Source organism: Carcharhinus amblyrhynchos, chromosome 11, assembly GCF_965287045.1.
Source record: "Carcharhinus amblyrhynchos chromosome 11, sCarAmb.v2.hapA, whole genome shotgun sequence".
Taxonomy (NCBI): Eukaryota; Metazoa; Chordata; class Chondrichthyes; order Carcharhiniformes; family Carcharhinidae; genus Carcharhinus; species Carcharhinus amblyrhynchos.
The window spans coordinates 77,368,223-77,385,425 of NC_137334.1; the positions used below are offsets into that span (position 1 = coordinate 77,368,223).

The following is a 17,203-nucleotide window of genomic DNA, read 5'->3' on the forward strand; positions in this document are numbered from 1 at the left end:
AAGGGATGGGCTTCTTGAGTTAAGCAGATACATTTTGTTTTAAAAGTTTGCAGTTTCCCTAAATAGATAATATGCAAGCTACATTTGAAATTGAAGTTTCCCGTTAGTAATCAGATCAGTCAGATTCTAATTTCTTGAACTTCTTACTGAGGTGGTGAAGTTGTTCCATCCTGTTTAATCCTGACTGAAAAGGAAATTATCCATATTGTAGCCCTTTTCATTTATACTTCAATGACAAATCCATCTGTTTACACATTCTCCCCATGTCTATGTGGGTTTCCTTCCGGTGTTCTAGTTTCCTCCCACAGTCCAAAGATGTGCGGGTTAGGTTGCTTGGCCATGTTAAATTGTCCCTTACTGTCAGGGGGTTAGCAGTTAAAGAAGTGGAGTTATAGGGGTAGGGCTGTGATCGGTGCAGACTAGATGGGCCAAATGGCCTCCTTCTGCACTGTAGGGATTCTATGATGCTATGCATGGAATCATTTCAATTTTCAATCAAACTTGCTTCAGATTTTGTGCTTTTCATGGAGGACATGAAATGGTAATTGGCTTTTGAACTCGACGCTAACGGGGATTACTTCATTTGTTCACCATTTGCAACAAAATTAAAGATGTGCTCATTGCGAACATCAATGATTTCACTACAAATGGCAAATTAAGTTGCAATTTAGTTATTTTCATGGAGTTTTACTTGGAGCTGGGTCACTGCCTTTATCCCTTCCGATGTGGCATGCTTTGGTCAGCTCTCTGGGCAGCAGAAGGCACAGCTCTGGGACTTCCAGCAGCTGATAGAGTGACGCTGGTTGTAAGGGGCTGGCTGGGAAATCTCAGCTACAAAGTACGTGAAAGTATTATTCAGATAGGAGCTGATGATGCCCATGGCCTCAGCGTGGATACCAGCCTCAGGGTAAACCTGTTTAACGCCCAAGTAGACATTGATGGAGTAACTCCCTTTCCTTGACTTTCTCCCTTTCCTCCCACCCATTTTAGGTGTACTTACCACAGTTTTCTCAGTGCCGTTTGGGTGCTGTTTTCTTGTCCTCAGACAGATATGTGTGTTGAAATGATCATATTTATTGAAGTCCCAATGACGTTTTGGTGAAAGCCCTCAACACACTGTTCGCAATTAGTTTGATTATACTTTTGCAATGTAGGGGAGATGGTTGTTTAGTGGTAATGTCATGGAACTAGTAATCCAGAGGCTTGGGCTAATGCTCTGGGACCACGGGTCCAAATCTACTATGATAGATTGTGGAATTTAAATTTAGTTAGTAAAACTGAATATAAAGCTGATCAATGATGACCGTAACAACCATCATTTACTGTTGGAACAACCATCATTGACTGTTTGTAACAACCTACCTAGTCCACGATGGCCCTATAGGGAAGGATATCTGCCATTCTTAACTGGCTGATGAGTAATACCAAACTGCAAATGAGTTTGAACTCCTCTTTAAGCCAATTAGTTCAAGAGTGATTAGGGGTGGGCAATGAATGCTGGCCTTGCCAGCAATGTCCACATCATGTCAAAGTATATGACAAAAATGTGCTTCATTGTCCTTCACAGATCAACTCTGCTTGGTTGGTACGGCATTCTGCACCTAATTTGATTTAATGTACAGTGACAGAAATATGACCTTCTCTTCAGTAAATGACAACTTTTTGAGATTAAAGGATATTAAATTTCAAGTATATTAAACAATTATTTTTTAAAAACTTGCATCCTAGGGAAAGCTTCATAATCCTCAGCTGATGGGTATTATTCCAAGGATAGCACATGACATCTTTGATCACATCTATTCCATGGATGAGAATCTAGAATTCCATATTAAGGTAAATATGAAGCAGCTTCTTCACTCAGAGTCCATTTCTGGGTAACTATAACATTGTATGCTGCATAGTAATCTGTTGAACTTTTTTTTTTTATCTTTTATGCTATGCTTGTGTATGAATTTTGCTTGTATTAGCATTAATTGGATATGTAATTAGAATAGTTTTCTCGTACCTGGAACTGAACAAGTCCCAGTGCAGAAGCTGAAACAGGCGCAGGTACCAAGAATCATGGACATTGTTGCAAGAGTTCTTTTTGAATAGTGTGAGCTTCTCCTCACCTGCTCCTTCAATGGACTTGTAACTGTGTACGTGCAACAAAGCTCTACCTTTGAGTGCTCCATTTTCGATGGAAAGTCTTTGTGTGCCATTGTCCATGTAATGCCTGCAGATGGACAGTGATGCTCAAATAGTTGAACAAATAAGAACATTATGGACAAAGATAAGTCAATAAACATGTGATGTTATTTTCTGGTCAGCACTAAATCTGGAAATGGTTTTACACAATGGATATCATTCTCCATCTAACTAGTTTAAATCTCATGATCTGAGGGTGAATTTATACCTCAATCAGCATTTATTTGCAAGTGTCCGATTTAAAGCCATCGTTGCTTCTTTAGATGTATTTATAAATGTCCTGAATTTTAGCATTCCAATTTACGATTCTTTAGTATAGATTTAGTAAAATTGTGTGCAACACCAGCAGCATTGTTCCCGTCCAGCCTGCACTGTAACTTTACCAAGTCGGAGGGAAGCATTGGGTTGCTGTGCACTAATTTTAGCTAAGTTAATTTAATCACCACTCAAGGTCCTCCTCCCATTAAAGGTGGGATTTTACATGCAGTGGGAGAGGCCTACGCTTGGACACCGGGCTAGCAATAAAACCCAGTGAGCTTGGGGCTGTGCGGGAATAGGAAGGAAGGGGGTACCAACGAATGTCCTCCCCCTCCCCAGATTCCCAAACAAACCTGCCTGCCTGGCCCCAGCGAGACCTCGGACTCAATTTATATTCCAGCTCTGATGCTGAATATCTCCCTCTCAGCTTTGCTGCAGTCCCAGGAGTGGCCCTCCGATTGGCCAGCAGGTTTCCATGGTGGGACTTGTCTTGGTGAAGATTGGATGTCTCACCTTAAGCCAATTAAAGGTCCATTGCCTATCTAATAGCTACAGGGTGAGACTGCCAAGAAAAGGCAGATTCACCAATGACTGTTACACAAGGGAGTGAGATGAAGCAAAGTACAAATGACTAAACTACTTTATTTCGCAGTGAGTAAACATCCAAAAGAACAGTTGAGGACAGAATCTGTTAACTCAATCATTACAACTCAATCATTACAATAAACACCAACATTACTGGATCATCCAGTTTCACTTAAAATAATTCCTACCTCCATATTCTAACTATCTGGTGGACTTTCCTGGAGCTGATCTGATTTGCAGCTTTCTAGTTTTTAAGATGATGAACCAAGTTTGCATCCTTTGCTGGAGACCTAACTGCTTTAACCTTCACCTGCTTTAACCTTCTTCGGTTCATAGCTGAAAGGTCTCTGAGGTTTTTCAACACAATTAAGTGTTTAACAATTAGTGAGATAGTTTGACTAATTTATTCTTATGGGACCCAGCTTCAATTCCAGCCTTGTCTTCGTGGAGTTTGCACATTTTCTCCAAGTCCCACCAAGTGCAGCGTCCTACCAAGATACTACCAGCACGTATCCTGTTCCACCAGAGGCCCAAACGTCCTAGACCACTGCTACACAAATATCAAACATGCCTACTCCTCTATCGCCCACACACACTTTGATAATTTAGACCACAAGGCTGTGCTCCTGGCTTACAAGTAAATACTGAAACGAGAGAATCCATCAAAGAAAGTCTGAGGATTCGGATGATCTCCTACAGGGTTGCTTAGAGTCAGTAGACTGGTCAACATTTTAAAAACTCAATGACCAATCTGAATGAGTACACCACTACAGGAACTGACTTCATTTGTAGGTGTATAGAAGACTGTGCCGAAGAAGCAAATCCACGTGTTTCCCAACCGAAAACCGTGGATGAACAGGGGTATCCACTGTTTGCTGAAGTCCAGGTCTGGACGACCCTGAACTATACAAGGAATCCAGGTATGATCCGTCAGAGATGCCAAAAGACAGCACTGGACCAAGCTAGAGTTCCAGACTAGCCACACAGACTCCCACCAACTATGGCAAGGTCTGCAAGACATAACAGGCCACAAGATGAAGGCATGTAAAATTGCTGGCTCCAATGCACCCCTCCCTGATGAGCAAAACATATTCTGTGCCCATTTTAAGCAAGGGGTCAGCGAGAGCTCGCCCTTCACCCCGGAAGCCTCAGATGAATCTATGTTCGAGATCACGATCACAGACATTAGTGCAGCTTTCTCAAAAGTCAACCCATGGAAAGTGACTGGTTCGGATGGGGTACCTGGACGTCCTGCATGGACCAACTGGTGGGGGTTTTCAAAGACATCTTCAGCTTCCCTTTACACCAATCTCAGGTCCCTGCTTCAAGAAGACGATCATCATCCTGGTACCAAAGAAAAGCCAGGCAGTGTGCCTTAATAACTATCATCTGGTGGCTTTGACACCCATTTTGAAGTGATTTGAAAGGTTAGTATGGCAGAAATGAATTCCGGCCTCCCAGATTGCCCGGATCCACTACATTTTGCCGACAGCTGCAAGAGGTCCACATCAGATGTCATCTCCCTGGCCCTACACTCAGCCCTGGAACATCTAGGCAACATACAGCTCAGCCTTTCTACAAAACTCATCTCCAAACTCCGTGGCCTGGGGCTCGGCTCCTCCCTCTGCGACTGGATCCTAGACCTCCTAACCCACAAACCACAATCAGTAAAGATAGACAACAACACCTCCTCCACGATCATCCTCAACACTGGTGTCCCACAAGGCTGTGTTATCAGCTCCCTGTAATACTCCTCACACACCTATGACTTTGTGGCCAAATTCCCTTCCAACTCGACTTGCAAGTTTGCTGATGACACCACTGTAGTGGGTTGGATTTCAAACAATGATGACACAGAGTACAGGAAAGAGATGGAGAATCTGGTGAACTGGTGCGACGCCAATAATCTCTCCCTCAATGTCAACAGAATTAAGGAGACAGTCATTGACTTCAGAAAGCATAGTTGAGTTCATGCCCCTGTCTACATCAACAGGGGCAAAGTGGAAATGGTCGAATGCTTCAAGTTTCTAGGTGTCCTGATCACCAGCAATCTGTCCTGGTCCATCCACGCCAACACTATAGTTAAGAAAGCCTGTGAACGCCTCTACTTTCTTAGGAGGCTGCGGAAATTTGGCATTTCGCTACGATTCTCACCAACTTCTACAGATGCACTGTAGAAAGCATTCTTTTTGGATGTATCACAGCTTGGTATGGCCCCTGTTTTGTCCAAGACCGCAGAAAACTACAAACGCTCATGAACGAAGTCCAGTCCATCACACAAACCAGCCATTGACTCTGTCTACACTTCCTGCTGCCTTGGAAAAGCAGCCAGCATAATCAAGGATCCCACGCATCCCTTCTTCTCCCTTCTTCCATCTGGAAAAAGATACAAAAGTCTGAGGTCATTTTCCAGCCAACTCAGTAACGGCTGCTTCCCTGCTGCCATCAGGCTTTCGAATGGACCTATCTCACATTAAGTTGATTTTTTTTTCCTACACTTTAGCTGTGACTGTAACATTACATTCTGCGCACTCTCCTCTATGAAAGGTATGCTTTGTCTATATAGCTTGCAAGAAACAATACTTTTCACTGTATACTAATACATGTAACAATAATAAATCAAATGAGATGTCTTCATGGGTTTCCTTCGGTTTCCTCCCTCCCTCCAAAGATATGCGGGTTAGGTTGATTGGCCATGCCAAATTGCCCCTTAGTGTTGGGGGATTAGTGGGGTAAATATGTGGGGTTACGGGTATGGGACCTGGATGGGATAGTCTGGTGGCGAGTTGGTGCAGACTCGATGGGCCAAATGGCCTCCTTCTGCACAGTGGGGATATCAGTAAATTCCACTTTAACCATTTCTTCCTTTAGGCTAATGTGAATCCATTATAATTGGGAACATAACGTTGAAGAGTAACATTTTCCTCAAGTTCTTTCCGTGGGAGAATCCCGCCGCTAGCAAACAACGCGTCACCTCTCAATGGCGGGAAACACCTGGCTGGGAGGCTGGAGAATCTCGCACATCCCCGTCCACAGATGTACTAAATTTATCCAATTCCGCCTTGGTTTCCTGAACCCGACCTGTGTCACTTTCACTTATAGATTCCAGAACAAAACAAAAATTAATGTTGAGCAATTTCTAATTTGCAATCCTCGTGCACTTACATTGGAATAAGTTATATTGAAGTGCTGTTGTATGTCATAAACAGGAAGCCACATCTGTCACAAACTTCAAAATCAAGTTTCCTGTCAACAAATTTAATCGGTCTCATCACATTTCATTGATGTGGATGTAAAAAGAGCTTGTTCTTAAGATCGTGACAAACTGAGTAAAAGACAGCAGGGATGAAACTTGTACAAGACAGTGCCATAGAGTCATAGAGCCATACAGTGCAGGAAAGGCCCTTCAGCCCATTGAGTTTGCACTGACAATAACTACCACTAAAAATGCGCTAATCCCATTTGTTCCATATCCTTCAAAGTTATGATATTTCAAGTGCTCATCCAATTTTTTTTAAAGGTTGTAAGGTTTATGCCAACAACACCTCGTCCATGATCAACCTCAACACTGGCGTGCCACAAGTCTGTGTCCTTAGCCTCTTACTATGCTCCTTATACACCTATGACTGTGTGGCCAAATTCCCCTCCAACTTGATTTGCATCCACTACCTTCCAGGAAGTGCATTCCAGATTCCCACCACCCTGTGAGTCACTTTTTTTCTCAAATGCACTCTGAATCTCTTGCCCCCCATCCTAAAACTAAGACCCCTCGTAATTGACCCCTCAACCAAGAGGAACAGCTGCTCCCTACTCACCTATCCATACCCCTCATAACCCTTTTACACCTCAATCATGTCACCCTCTCAGCCTTCTCTGATCTAAAGAAAACAATCCAAGCCTCCCTAATCTCTCTTTACAGCTCAAATGCTCCATCCCAGGCAACATTCTGGTGAATTTCCTCCGTGTCACCTCTGATCCTATCACATCCTTCTGATGGTGAGGTAACCAATATTCTGTACATAGTCATTGAGGATTACAGCATGGAAAAAGGCTCTTTGGCCCAACTTGTTTCTACCATTAAGCTAGTCCCAATTGACCACGCTAGGCCCATATCCCTCTATACCAATCTACCAATGTAAATAAATGCTTTTGAAAATACAAAATTATACCCTTCTCTACTATTACCTCTTGCAGCTTGTTCCAAACACTCACCACCCTCTATGTGAAAAGTTGCCCCTCTGGATCCTTTTGTATCTCTCCCCTTAAACCTATGCCCTCTAGTTTTAGACTCCCCTATCTTTGGGAAAAAACATTGGTTGTCTACCTTAACTATGCTCTTCATTATGTTATAGACCTCTATAAGATCACCCAAAGCCTCCTATACTCCAGGGGAAAAAGTCTCAGTCTGTCTAGCCTCTCGTTATAACTCAAAAGCATCAAGTCCCAGTAGCATCCTAGTAAATCTTTTCTGCACTCTTTTTAGTTTAATAATTTCCTTTCTATGCACAGCTCCAACATTGTTCCTTATTCTTAAAACCTATGCCCCAACCGATTAAAAAGCAAGTGTCAGATATGCTTTCTTAACCATCCTGTTCATGTACTGTGCTGGCTTCAGTGCTGTCTAATCCTGGGGCTTCGAGGTAAGTCTGTGATGTGCCATTCCACAAGCAGTCTTTTTTTCCCTCCGTTGTGCTGTTGCTGGGCAAATTTACCTGATTCAACAACAAATTAGATTTCCTTGCATTTGTGATCTGACATAAAGTATCTTTTGTATTTTGTAGGTTTCCTACTTTGAGATCTACATGGACAAAATTCGGGATTTGCTAGATGGTAAGGCAATTGTCTGATTTTTGAGGTGCAGTGCCAACCGAGTGCTATGCCAATGCAAACAAGAAATGGAATCAGAAGGCATTGCATTTATATAACATCCTCTCACCTCTCTCAAACATGTCAGTGCAGCAAACATTATAAAGTATACCTATCCTTACATAACCAAATGCATCAGCTATTATCGCACACATTAAGATTCCATAAAGAGCAGGGAGATAAATGTGGGAGAAGAATTTGGTTGAGGGAAGAATGTTTTTTTTAGGGCATTGGATAGACTACCTGCACTTTAGAAATCGGATCAATGTATCCAATTGCGTGAGGTAAATCAGGCTTCCAGAATCTGTAAATTAGCATCAACTTAATAAACGGAGTGGCGTGGACGGATCAGAGATGGTCATCAAGGATTTGTGACATGCAGGTCATGTTTGACTAATTTTATAGATTTTCTTTTGGAAAATGTATACGGTATGTCAAGGAATGAATACTGAATGTTGCAGTAATGGGTTTTCAGAAGTATTTTGATCAGGTGCCACATGAAACTTCCCAAAAAATTTAAGGTACAAGGTATTAAAGAGAATATAATCAAAATGGTTTCAGAAAGGCTAGAAGATGGAGATAAATGGACATTTTTCTGATGTGGTCAGTGGTAAGGCTCTATAAATCGATGCTGGAATTTATTTTTTCTCTATTTCTGTAAATTATTTGAACAAATGGTGACCATCTTGAGGAATAGGTAAATATATGAGAAAGGAATAGGACAGGGTGGTCACCGGATGGGAAACTGATACTTAGAGATCACTCAACTTTTCAATGCACCATCCCATTTTACTTTCCAATGAAGTTTAAAGTTTATTTTCAAAGTTCATTTATTGTTGTCGCAAGTAGGCTTACATTAACACTGCAGTATAGTTATGGTGAAAATCCGCTAGTCACCACACTCTGGCGCCTGTTCGGTGCACTGAGGGAGAACTTTGCATAGCCAATGCACCTAACCAGCACGTCTTTCAGACTGGGGTGGGGGGAAACCGGAGCACCTGGAGGAAACCCATGCAGACACATGGAGAACATGCAGACAGTGCACAGATAGTGACCCAAGCTAGGAATCGAACCTGGGTCCCTGGTGCTGTGCTAATCACTGTACCACCGTGCCACCATACAAGTCACTACCTCAGTGTCGAAAAAAGAATGATTGATTGGTTGATTCATCACACTCTTTCTATTCCATATAATGATAATATTGCACGTTTTACAGTAGGTTTGTTCTATTACAAAGATTTATTTAATAAAAACCTATCACTTATAAATTGCGTGAATTCCAATTGACATTCTACTTTATTTAATAAAGTAAGCAACAAAAAAATCTGGTCAGAAAACCGTTATATCAAAATGGCCACTTTATTGTAATATCAGTTCTAAATACAATTACTTCATAAATTGTTCACATTTCATTTTACAGTTTCAAAAACCAATCTCTCAGTACATGAGGATAAAAACAGAGTACCGTTTGTTAAGGTAAGATTTATTGCTATATGTTTCATTAACTTCACGAGGACTAAGTCACCTAACCTAAAATACTGCACTGCTTTAGAAATCGAATGGATCCATCTGATGTTTTAGATTTGTCAACATTTCTTTTTGACCTCGGCAGCATGGAAGACTTTCTTTTAGATTTTAAAATTGTAACCTTGAAATTGATCAATTCTTACATTTAAATAAGTACTGTGTGAAATAGCTGGGGCACGATTTTACCAGCTGCCCATGCCACGCTCCCGCTGCAGCGAGGTTGGAGAATTTGGCAACCAGCCAAATCTCCGTTCACTGCGGTGGGATGGGAAAATCCTGCCGGCACGGAACAGTGGTAAGATTCCAGCCTTGGATATATTAAACAATGAGAATTTGAAAAATAATTCACACATTTTTCCTCAAGTAAATCATACGATAATGGCTGATGCAGAAATTTCTAGCTTGGTAAACCACATTTACCTGTAACAATGGTGGAAGTTTGAAATTTATATTTCCTGGGCCTCGGAAACCTGACAGTTAAAAGGAGGTGGAAAGTGCTGGATCCAGCAGGTAATTGTCTTTCCACTTAACTGCTGGGTCAAGCTTCCCTGTTTCCTGCCCCTGCCCCCTTCTCCCTCAACCCCCTCCCTCCTCAACTCAAGCCAAAATCCCCCATGACATAACCCTTCTTTCTCTGGACTCCCAAAACCTCCAGACCCCCACCTTCCTTTCAGAGGTTCCCTCATCACTCCACTTGATTGATCTCTGGCCCACCAATTTCTCTGTCTCGCTCCTGCCTCCTCCTGGGCTGTTGTCCTCCCTGCCCGTCACCAATCCGGATTGGGGGCGATGGGAAACCAGAAGCTAAAATCATCAAGCGGGGCCCTCTTAAATTCAGCAGGGCCTGAGCACCAAAACGACTTTGCCTCCAGCCTCCAAGGTAATATTGGGGGCCACTACCTTTTAGACCGAATCACGGCAGTATTTTGTCTCGAACTGATGCAGCGTTAACCCACTAAAGTTAGCAATTTGCTTTATCTCCTCAGGACTGACACATTATAAGTGCAACATTTGTTAGTTCAACACTTACCAAGCTCGATTATATCTAACACGCCAGCCATACTGTTACTTGTACTTAACATTGTTGCAAAATAATCATGTCTGAATTATAAGGAGAGGAAAAAAATTGGAGGGGAGATTTTAAATAAGAACATAAGGTTTAAAATTCTTGTTTCAGTTACAGGTGGCAGCATAATTTCAGTTCCATCTACTTGAGAATGTCAAGTAAATTCCTAATACAACATCGCAGCAGCATAATGTATAAAAGTCATTTTTTTTTGTGTAACTCTTGCTCTGAGTTTTCATTTCAAGGTTCTACCTGCTTACACAGGCAGAAGGGTGGCTAAGCAGAGGATGCCAATTTGAGATAATTGACAGAAAAATATCCATTAAAACCAATCGAGCCTTCCAGCTGCTGCGCCTGCATGAACTGGCTCCCACTGGGAATAAAAACCAACCGGTTATCACTGACTGGGTTCTGTGCTTGTTTCCTCTAGCTATACATCCCAGGATCCATTGAGTTAACTTTACTGCACCACTGGATGCACTGAACTACCCTTCACTGTCTCCAAGGATCTTTTGCTGTGGTGCTTGCTACAGCATGGAACTGCTTAATATCTTTGTCTTTCTTTATGTCTCTTCCCTTGTGGTATTATTACTTTGCATTTATATACATTAAATATTATCTTCTACTCATCAGCCACTTTTCTGACCTAATCAGGTAATAATTCAAAATAACCTCATTCCACTTCAGTCTTAATTTAATTTTAAAATCTTCAGTCAGGTGTTACTTCACTTCTTGGAGGACTGCACATATACAAGCCCACCAAATAAATAAAGCCATAAGTTACACATAACAGTTGGGTGAGCTTTTGACAATATATTGTATTCATTGGAATTTCGAAGAGGGAGAAACTTATAAAATTCTCACAGGATGAGACAGGGTAGATTCAGAAAGAATGTTCCCAATGGTGGGTGGGAGTCCAGAACTAGGGGGTCATAATTTGAGGGTAAGGGACTTTTAGGACCGAGGAGGTGAGGAGACATTTCTTCACCCAGAGGGTGATGAAAGTGTGGAATTCATTACCACAGAAAGCCGTTGAGGCCAAAACATTGTGATTTCAAGAAGGAATTAGAAATAAGTCTTGGGGCTAAAGTGATCAAGGAATATGGGGGGATATTGATTTTGATTATCAGCTACGATCAAAATGAATGGCTGAGCAGGCTTGAAGGGCCAAATGGCCTAGTCCTGCTTTTAGTTTTTTGCTTCTATCTCAAACATACAACTTGGGTTCCCGCAAATTTCCAATATATGCATTATTATTGTCTGCTGATTTAACCCATTGAAAATTGATTGGTGCACCTCCAGCACCATGGATTGAGGGGGAAGAAAAAGCAATGAAAATGTGCTTGATCGATGATGAAGCACAAGGAATGAGAGGATAGTGCTTCAGGTCCATCATTCCCCAAAGTTTCCATCTATTCCTAAAGGATCTGAAAATGCACCTAGTATAAGTGAAGTCTGTGAGTTTCTTCATTATGGGAATGATGAGAACGAAAAGTACAAAGTTAAATTTTTGACTAACTGACAATAGAGAATCACTCAAACATCGATGAGCTCATCTCCCATCATTTCCTACTGATGGGAGCTCATCCTCCCATCAGTTGGAAAAGATTCACTTCGTTGACTCCAAATTTCTCATTTCATAATTTTCCAGTCATTAAATACCATCCTGTATGTATTTGCACAGTGATGCATGCAATCTCGTGCTAAATTATGCACTAAAAAGAGAGAGAGAGACAACACAAGGAAGCATATAGCACAGGAATAGTCCATTCCACCCTATTGGTGGCCATGATGGAACCATCCAATTAATTTTATTCCTCCACTCTTTCCTCACAATTTCTTCCTTTTCAAGTATTTATCCAATACCCTGTTTAAATTTGCTTTCAGGTATTGCATTCCAGATCCGAACAATGTTCCACATAAAATAATTTTCCCCCATCTTCCTTCCTTAGTATGTCGTTTCTCCATTTCCTGAACGAGGTGGTCAGGAAGGCAGAAAACTCAGCACGATTTAAGAGAGAGTAATATTTGAGAGGGTGCGGAGAAATTAGTTTGATGTTCCTACATATTACCTCGCTCATACTGAAACCATAACATCTTGCCTGAGTTCAACAAACCTTTCCACGGTCTGCCACTTGCCCACTTCGATTCCTACTGTGGGCGGGATGGTAAAATCCCACTCAACATCTTCACTGTCAGTTTATAAATACTGTAAACTGTTAATCTGAGGTAGGGTATTTGGCTTAATTGTGTGTTTTTGTGTAATACTTGGAAACTTCCCAATAACATTTCTTTTGTAAACTTTCCAAAAGGGTTGTACGGAGAGGTTTGTCTCTAGCCCTGAAGAAGTAATGGATGTCATTGACGAAGGAAAGGCTAACCGTCATGTAGCTGTCACCAGTAAGTAACTGATTATTCTCGCGCCCTGTCATCTTTACTTGTCTTATTTGGCTTTGATATAATCTATTCAAGTTGAACTAATGTTGACCAGTTAAGTTTCATCAATTCTTTCGTATTCATTGGTTTTTGTACAATGTTCTTTGTTGAGATTGATTTTCTTCCACATATAATAGATAAGCTTCTGAGGGGATAAAGGCCCAATATTTTTTAAACACCCTTTTTAACCAATTTTTATCTGTGAACTGTCATAAAATTTGTATATCAAGATTTGTGACTAACTAATTTTGTTTATTCCCTGCTCTCAGTCTTTCCTGCCTCTGCTACTCCTTCTCTCCCTCTGTAAATCCATGACGTGGAGTTGCCGGTGTTGGACTGGGGTAGGCACAGTAAGTAGTCTCACAACACCAGTTTAAAGTCCAACAAGTTTATTTGGTAGCACGAGCTTTCGGAGTGTTGCCCCTTCATCAGGTGACTCACATGATGAAGGGGCAATGCTCTGAAAACTCGTGCTATCAAATAAACCTGTTAGACTTTAACCTGATGTTGTGAGACTACTTACTCTGTAAATACATCTTGCTTATAAAAGGCACGATATGAATCCAGGTTGATGTTATGTTAACGCAAGTGCTGGAACTCTACTGCCCTGCCTGTCATGGGAATTGGAGCAGGTGAGAGGCAGGCAATGGGAAGGTCTATCGACCTCGGGTGGGATTTTCTGGTCTCAGGTCGAACGAGGCCCTAAAACCCTGTCCAAGTTTTTTTTTTAGAAAGGCCTTTGTAGATGGTGGGTCGGCAAGCTACCAATGAGCCAACATCTATTTTACTGCCCCATGGAGGGTAAGTAAGATGCACACTGATTGTTTTGGGAAGTCTTTGCTCCTCTTTCTGTTGTGAATGGTGAGAGATAAAGCATAGAGTAGAAAGGACGGGGTTTTCCGGTCCTTCCCACTGGATTTTCTGAGAAAAGCAAATAGGCATTGACTTTGGGCAGGGGTGGAGTGCGGGGAGAGATCAGAAAATCCCACGTCTGCCAAAGGAAAACCCACTGCTGGGGGCCAGAAAAGCCCGGGCAAAATGACTGGAAACAGAGGTAGGGTAAAAATCTTGACAAAATGTTGGAGTGCAGGAGAGAATAATCAGTAGTTATTTTGTTTAAGTCAGGTGAGACCATCCACTGATGTGGAGAAATGAGGTGAATTCTTTATTTTATTTGCTGCATGAAGGTACGATGTATGGATTAAATCAATTGGGTCCAATCATAACCGTTATTCGCATGTCCGCCATACTGTGAAGTGAAGCTAATTAATGTCAAGCCTCATCTCACCAAACGCTTGGTCTGTAAGACTTCCAAGAGAATGAGCGAGCATCCACGAAATGTCACAGATTTGGATGATGAGGAAATACCATTGTATAAGTTGGTATAGGAATAGGGTGAGTCAACTCTGTTCAGAGTTAGAATTGCGCAGGCTGTTTCATCAACTGACCTCAAGAAGGTATTTAAGCCCTACTGGAATTTCTAACAACCTCCCAACCTAAGGGATGCTGAAGCCATGGGTCAGATTTCCAAATGCCTGTGAGGTTAGGGCCCTGCAAAATCATGGCACTGGAGACCATCTCAGGACCCCAATGTTTCTGAGACAGTCTGAAATTTTCAGAATGCTGGTGGGGGTAAACCAACTCACTGTCAATTAACAGCCTGTTCTGCTGCTTTAAGAATTTGGTAAAGAGAAAAGGGTACAAAAAAGGTTCAAATCCCTTCATCGCAGCTGGTGGAATTTCTGGAATTGAAAGCTAGTCTCAGTAATGATGACCAAGAAACGATCATGAATTGTTGTAAAAGTCTATCTGGTTTGAGTAAAGAACAAAAAACAGTACAGCACAGGAACAGGCCCTTCGGCCCTCCAAGCCTGTGCTGACCTGCCTAAACTAAAACCGTTTGCACTTATGGAGTCCGTATCCCTCCATTTCCATCCTATTCATGTATTTGTCTAGATGCCCCTTAAATGCCACTACCTGCTCCCACCACTCTCCGGGCAGTGCGTGTCAGATATTCACCACCCTCTGTAAAAAAAAAACTTGCCCATCTCCTTTGAACCTTTCCCCACTCACCTTAGACCTATGTCACCTGGAACTTGACTTTCTACCCTAGCAAAGAATACCTGACTATCCACTCTGTTCGTTCCACTTATAACCTTGTGAACCTCTATCAGGTCGTCCCTGCATCTCTTGTCGTTCCAGCGAGAACAAACCGAGTTTATCCACCCTCATAGCTAATACTCTCCAAACCAGGCAATATCTTCGTAAACCTCTTCTGTACCCTCTCCAAAGCATCCACATCCTCCTAGTAGTGTGGCGACCAGAATTGTACACAATATTCCAAATGAGGCCTAAGGTTCTGTACAGCTGCAACATGACCTGCCAATTTTTATACTCAATAAGTGGCCTGTCCAGTCGGGAATGTGAGTTTTAATGTTTCTTTCACAGTCTAATGTGTGTTAGTGCCCAGCTGTCAAGTTCATAGCAGGGACATCAGAAAGTTTATCTGCATTTTTGGAAAATTAAACTAAGTTCTATGGGTCCAATCGTGTGCTTGTTTGAATGGCCAGTGGGCTCCAGCTCCTGGCCCTGTAAGGAACTGCATGTTCGATCTAGCAAGGCAGTGACATGCTGCAACATGGCTGGCTCCTGCCTTTTCTGCTTGTGCCTGGCAGACAGCTCCCACCTCCTGGAAATGCTCAGCATCACTCATTGGGCGCTGAGCTCGCTTTGGGTCCAATTATATAATTTACATTTAAAGATAGAAATGCATGAGCAACGTAGTTAAGGTTTGGGGGTCGGGACTCAGAATTCATCCGTGTGCTGGGTTTCTGATCCCGCTTTGAAAATGTGGTTCCATTGGTGTGTACTGCAGTAGTAGGGTGTGGAACTGAGCACAATACCACAAAGGAGACACATGATCCTGACCCAGGGTCAGTCTAGAGATGGACAGAGATGTGTGTTAGAATCTTACCACTTCGCCCGCCCAAGGCTAGTAAGATCCCACCCATGGCCAGTGGAGAATACCGTCTGCGAGCCTAGACCACCCCGATTCCAGGGCAGACATGCCGGTAAAATTCCAGCCATGGAGACAGTTCCATACTTGTATCCTGTTGTGTATACAGGGAAATAGTTATGAGTTGTTAATAAAGACTTGCTGTTAATATACTGAATATTATGGGGCCTACTTCATAGTGTCCAAAGCAACATTCTTCATGGACAACCACTGCCACCTTAACTGAGGTCACTTGACATATACCTCGGGTTTTCTTAATCTTCATAGCTCAGCTGTAAACCTACTGAGCCATTATAGAATGTGATGTAAGCTTTTAATTGTTCTCTCTTTATTTCAGAGTAGAATGTGTGTGTTTCTTTTCATAAACAGTAAACAAAAACTGAGCAGTACATGTTTTGACTCATTCATTCAAGGCTGCAGAGAACCCAGTGCTTAAATGTGACTTTTGAAACTTAATTTCAAATATTGGATTTTAGCTGTGATATGGCCACAAAATTAATCACATTTCTGATTGGAAAAACATCAAAACATCATGGTTTTCTATGCACACCCTCCCAAAGGATTCAACCTCAAACAGCAAGTAAATTCAAACATCAATTTTAATTCACAACTATGCTCCTAGAATGATAAATAATTTTGAAAGTATTTGTTAGTTTTGTCCAAAGTCTTAAATGACTTGGTTAAATGATTGGAATTGATTTTCTGTTTGTTGGTAAATTAGACTCTGTTATATAAAGCAGATATATTCAAAACTGAGACCATTGGCTACATGATATTGAAACACTTTCAAATAATTGTATTTCTTATTCGCTTGTTTGACTTAGATTTGTGGGCTTTTTACCCATGCCTTAGTTACCTCTATTATTGAATATTCTAGTGCAGTCCTGGCTGGCATTCCATATTCATTTTTTCCACCAAAAACTCCATATTTCACCGCCTATACCCTAACTTGCACCAAGCCCTGTTCGCCCATGTGTTCACCAATCCACACTAGTTCCTGTTAAATTTCTCTTCCGTATCTTCAAATCCCTCCATTGCCTCTCCCCTCCCTGACTCTGTAATCTCTTCCAGAACCATCATCCTCTGAGATATTTGTGCTTCTGTACTTTCAATCCCTTCAACGTCCCTGTTTTTAATCACTCCACCATTGATATCTGTGCCTTTTGGCTGCCTTGGCCCTAAGCTCTGGAATTTCTTCCCTGAACCCCTCTGCCTCTCCAGCTCACTTTTGTCCTTCAGAAACTTCTTTAAAGCCTATCTCT

At 41.8% G+C, this 17,203-nt stretch overlaps 1 protein-coding gene across 1 annotated transcript in view; it reads left to right on the forward strand.

Annotated features, from left to right (window-relative positions):
- Positions 1-17,203, forward strand: part of kif5c (kinesin family member 5C) — a 158,441-nt gene that overhangs the window by 74,656 nt on the left and 66,582 nt on the right. Inside the window, exons 4-7 of the mRNA XM_080199394.1 lie at positions 1,729-1,833; positions 7,812-7,860; positions 9,317-9,372; positions 12,802-12,889. Coding sequence (XP_080055520.1) covers positions 1,729-1,833; positions 7,812-7,860; positions 9,317-9,372; positions 12,802-12,889 — 298 coding nt within the window. The remainder of the gene's footprint in view (positions 1-1,728; positions 1,834-7,811; positions 7,861-9,316; positions 9,373-12,801; positions 12,890-17,203) is intronic.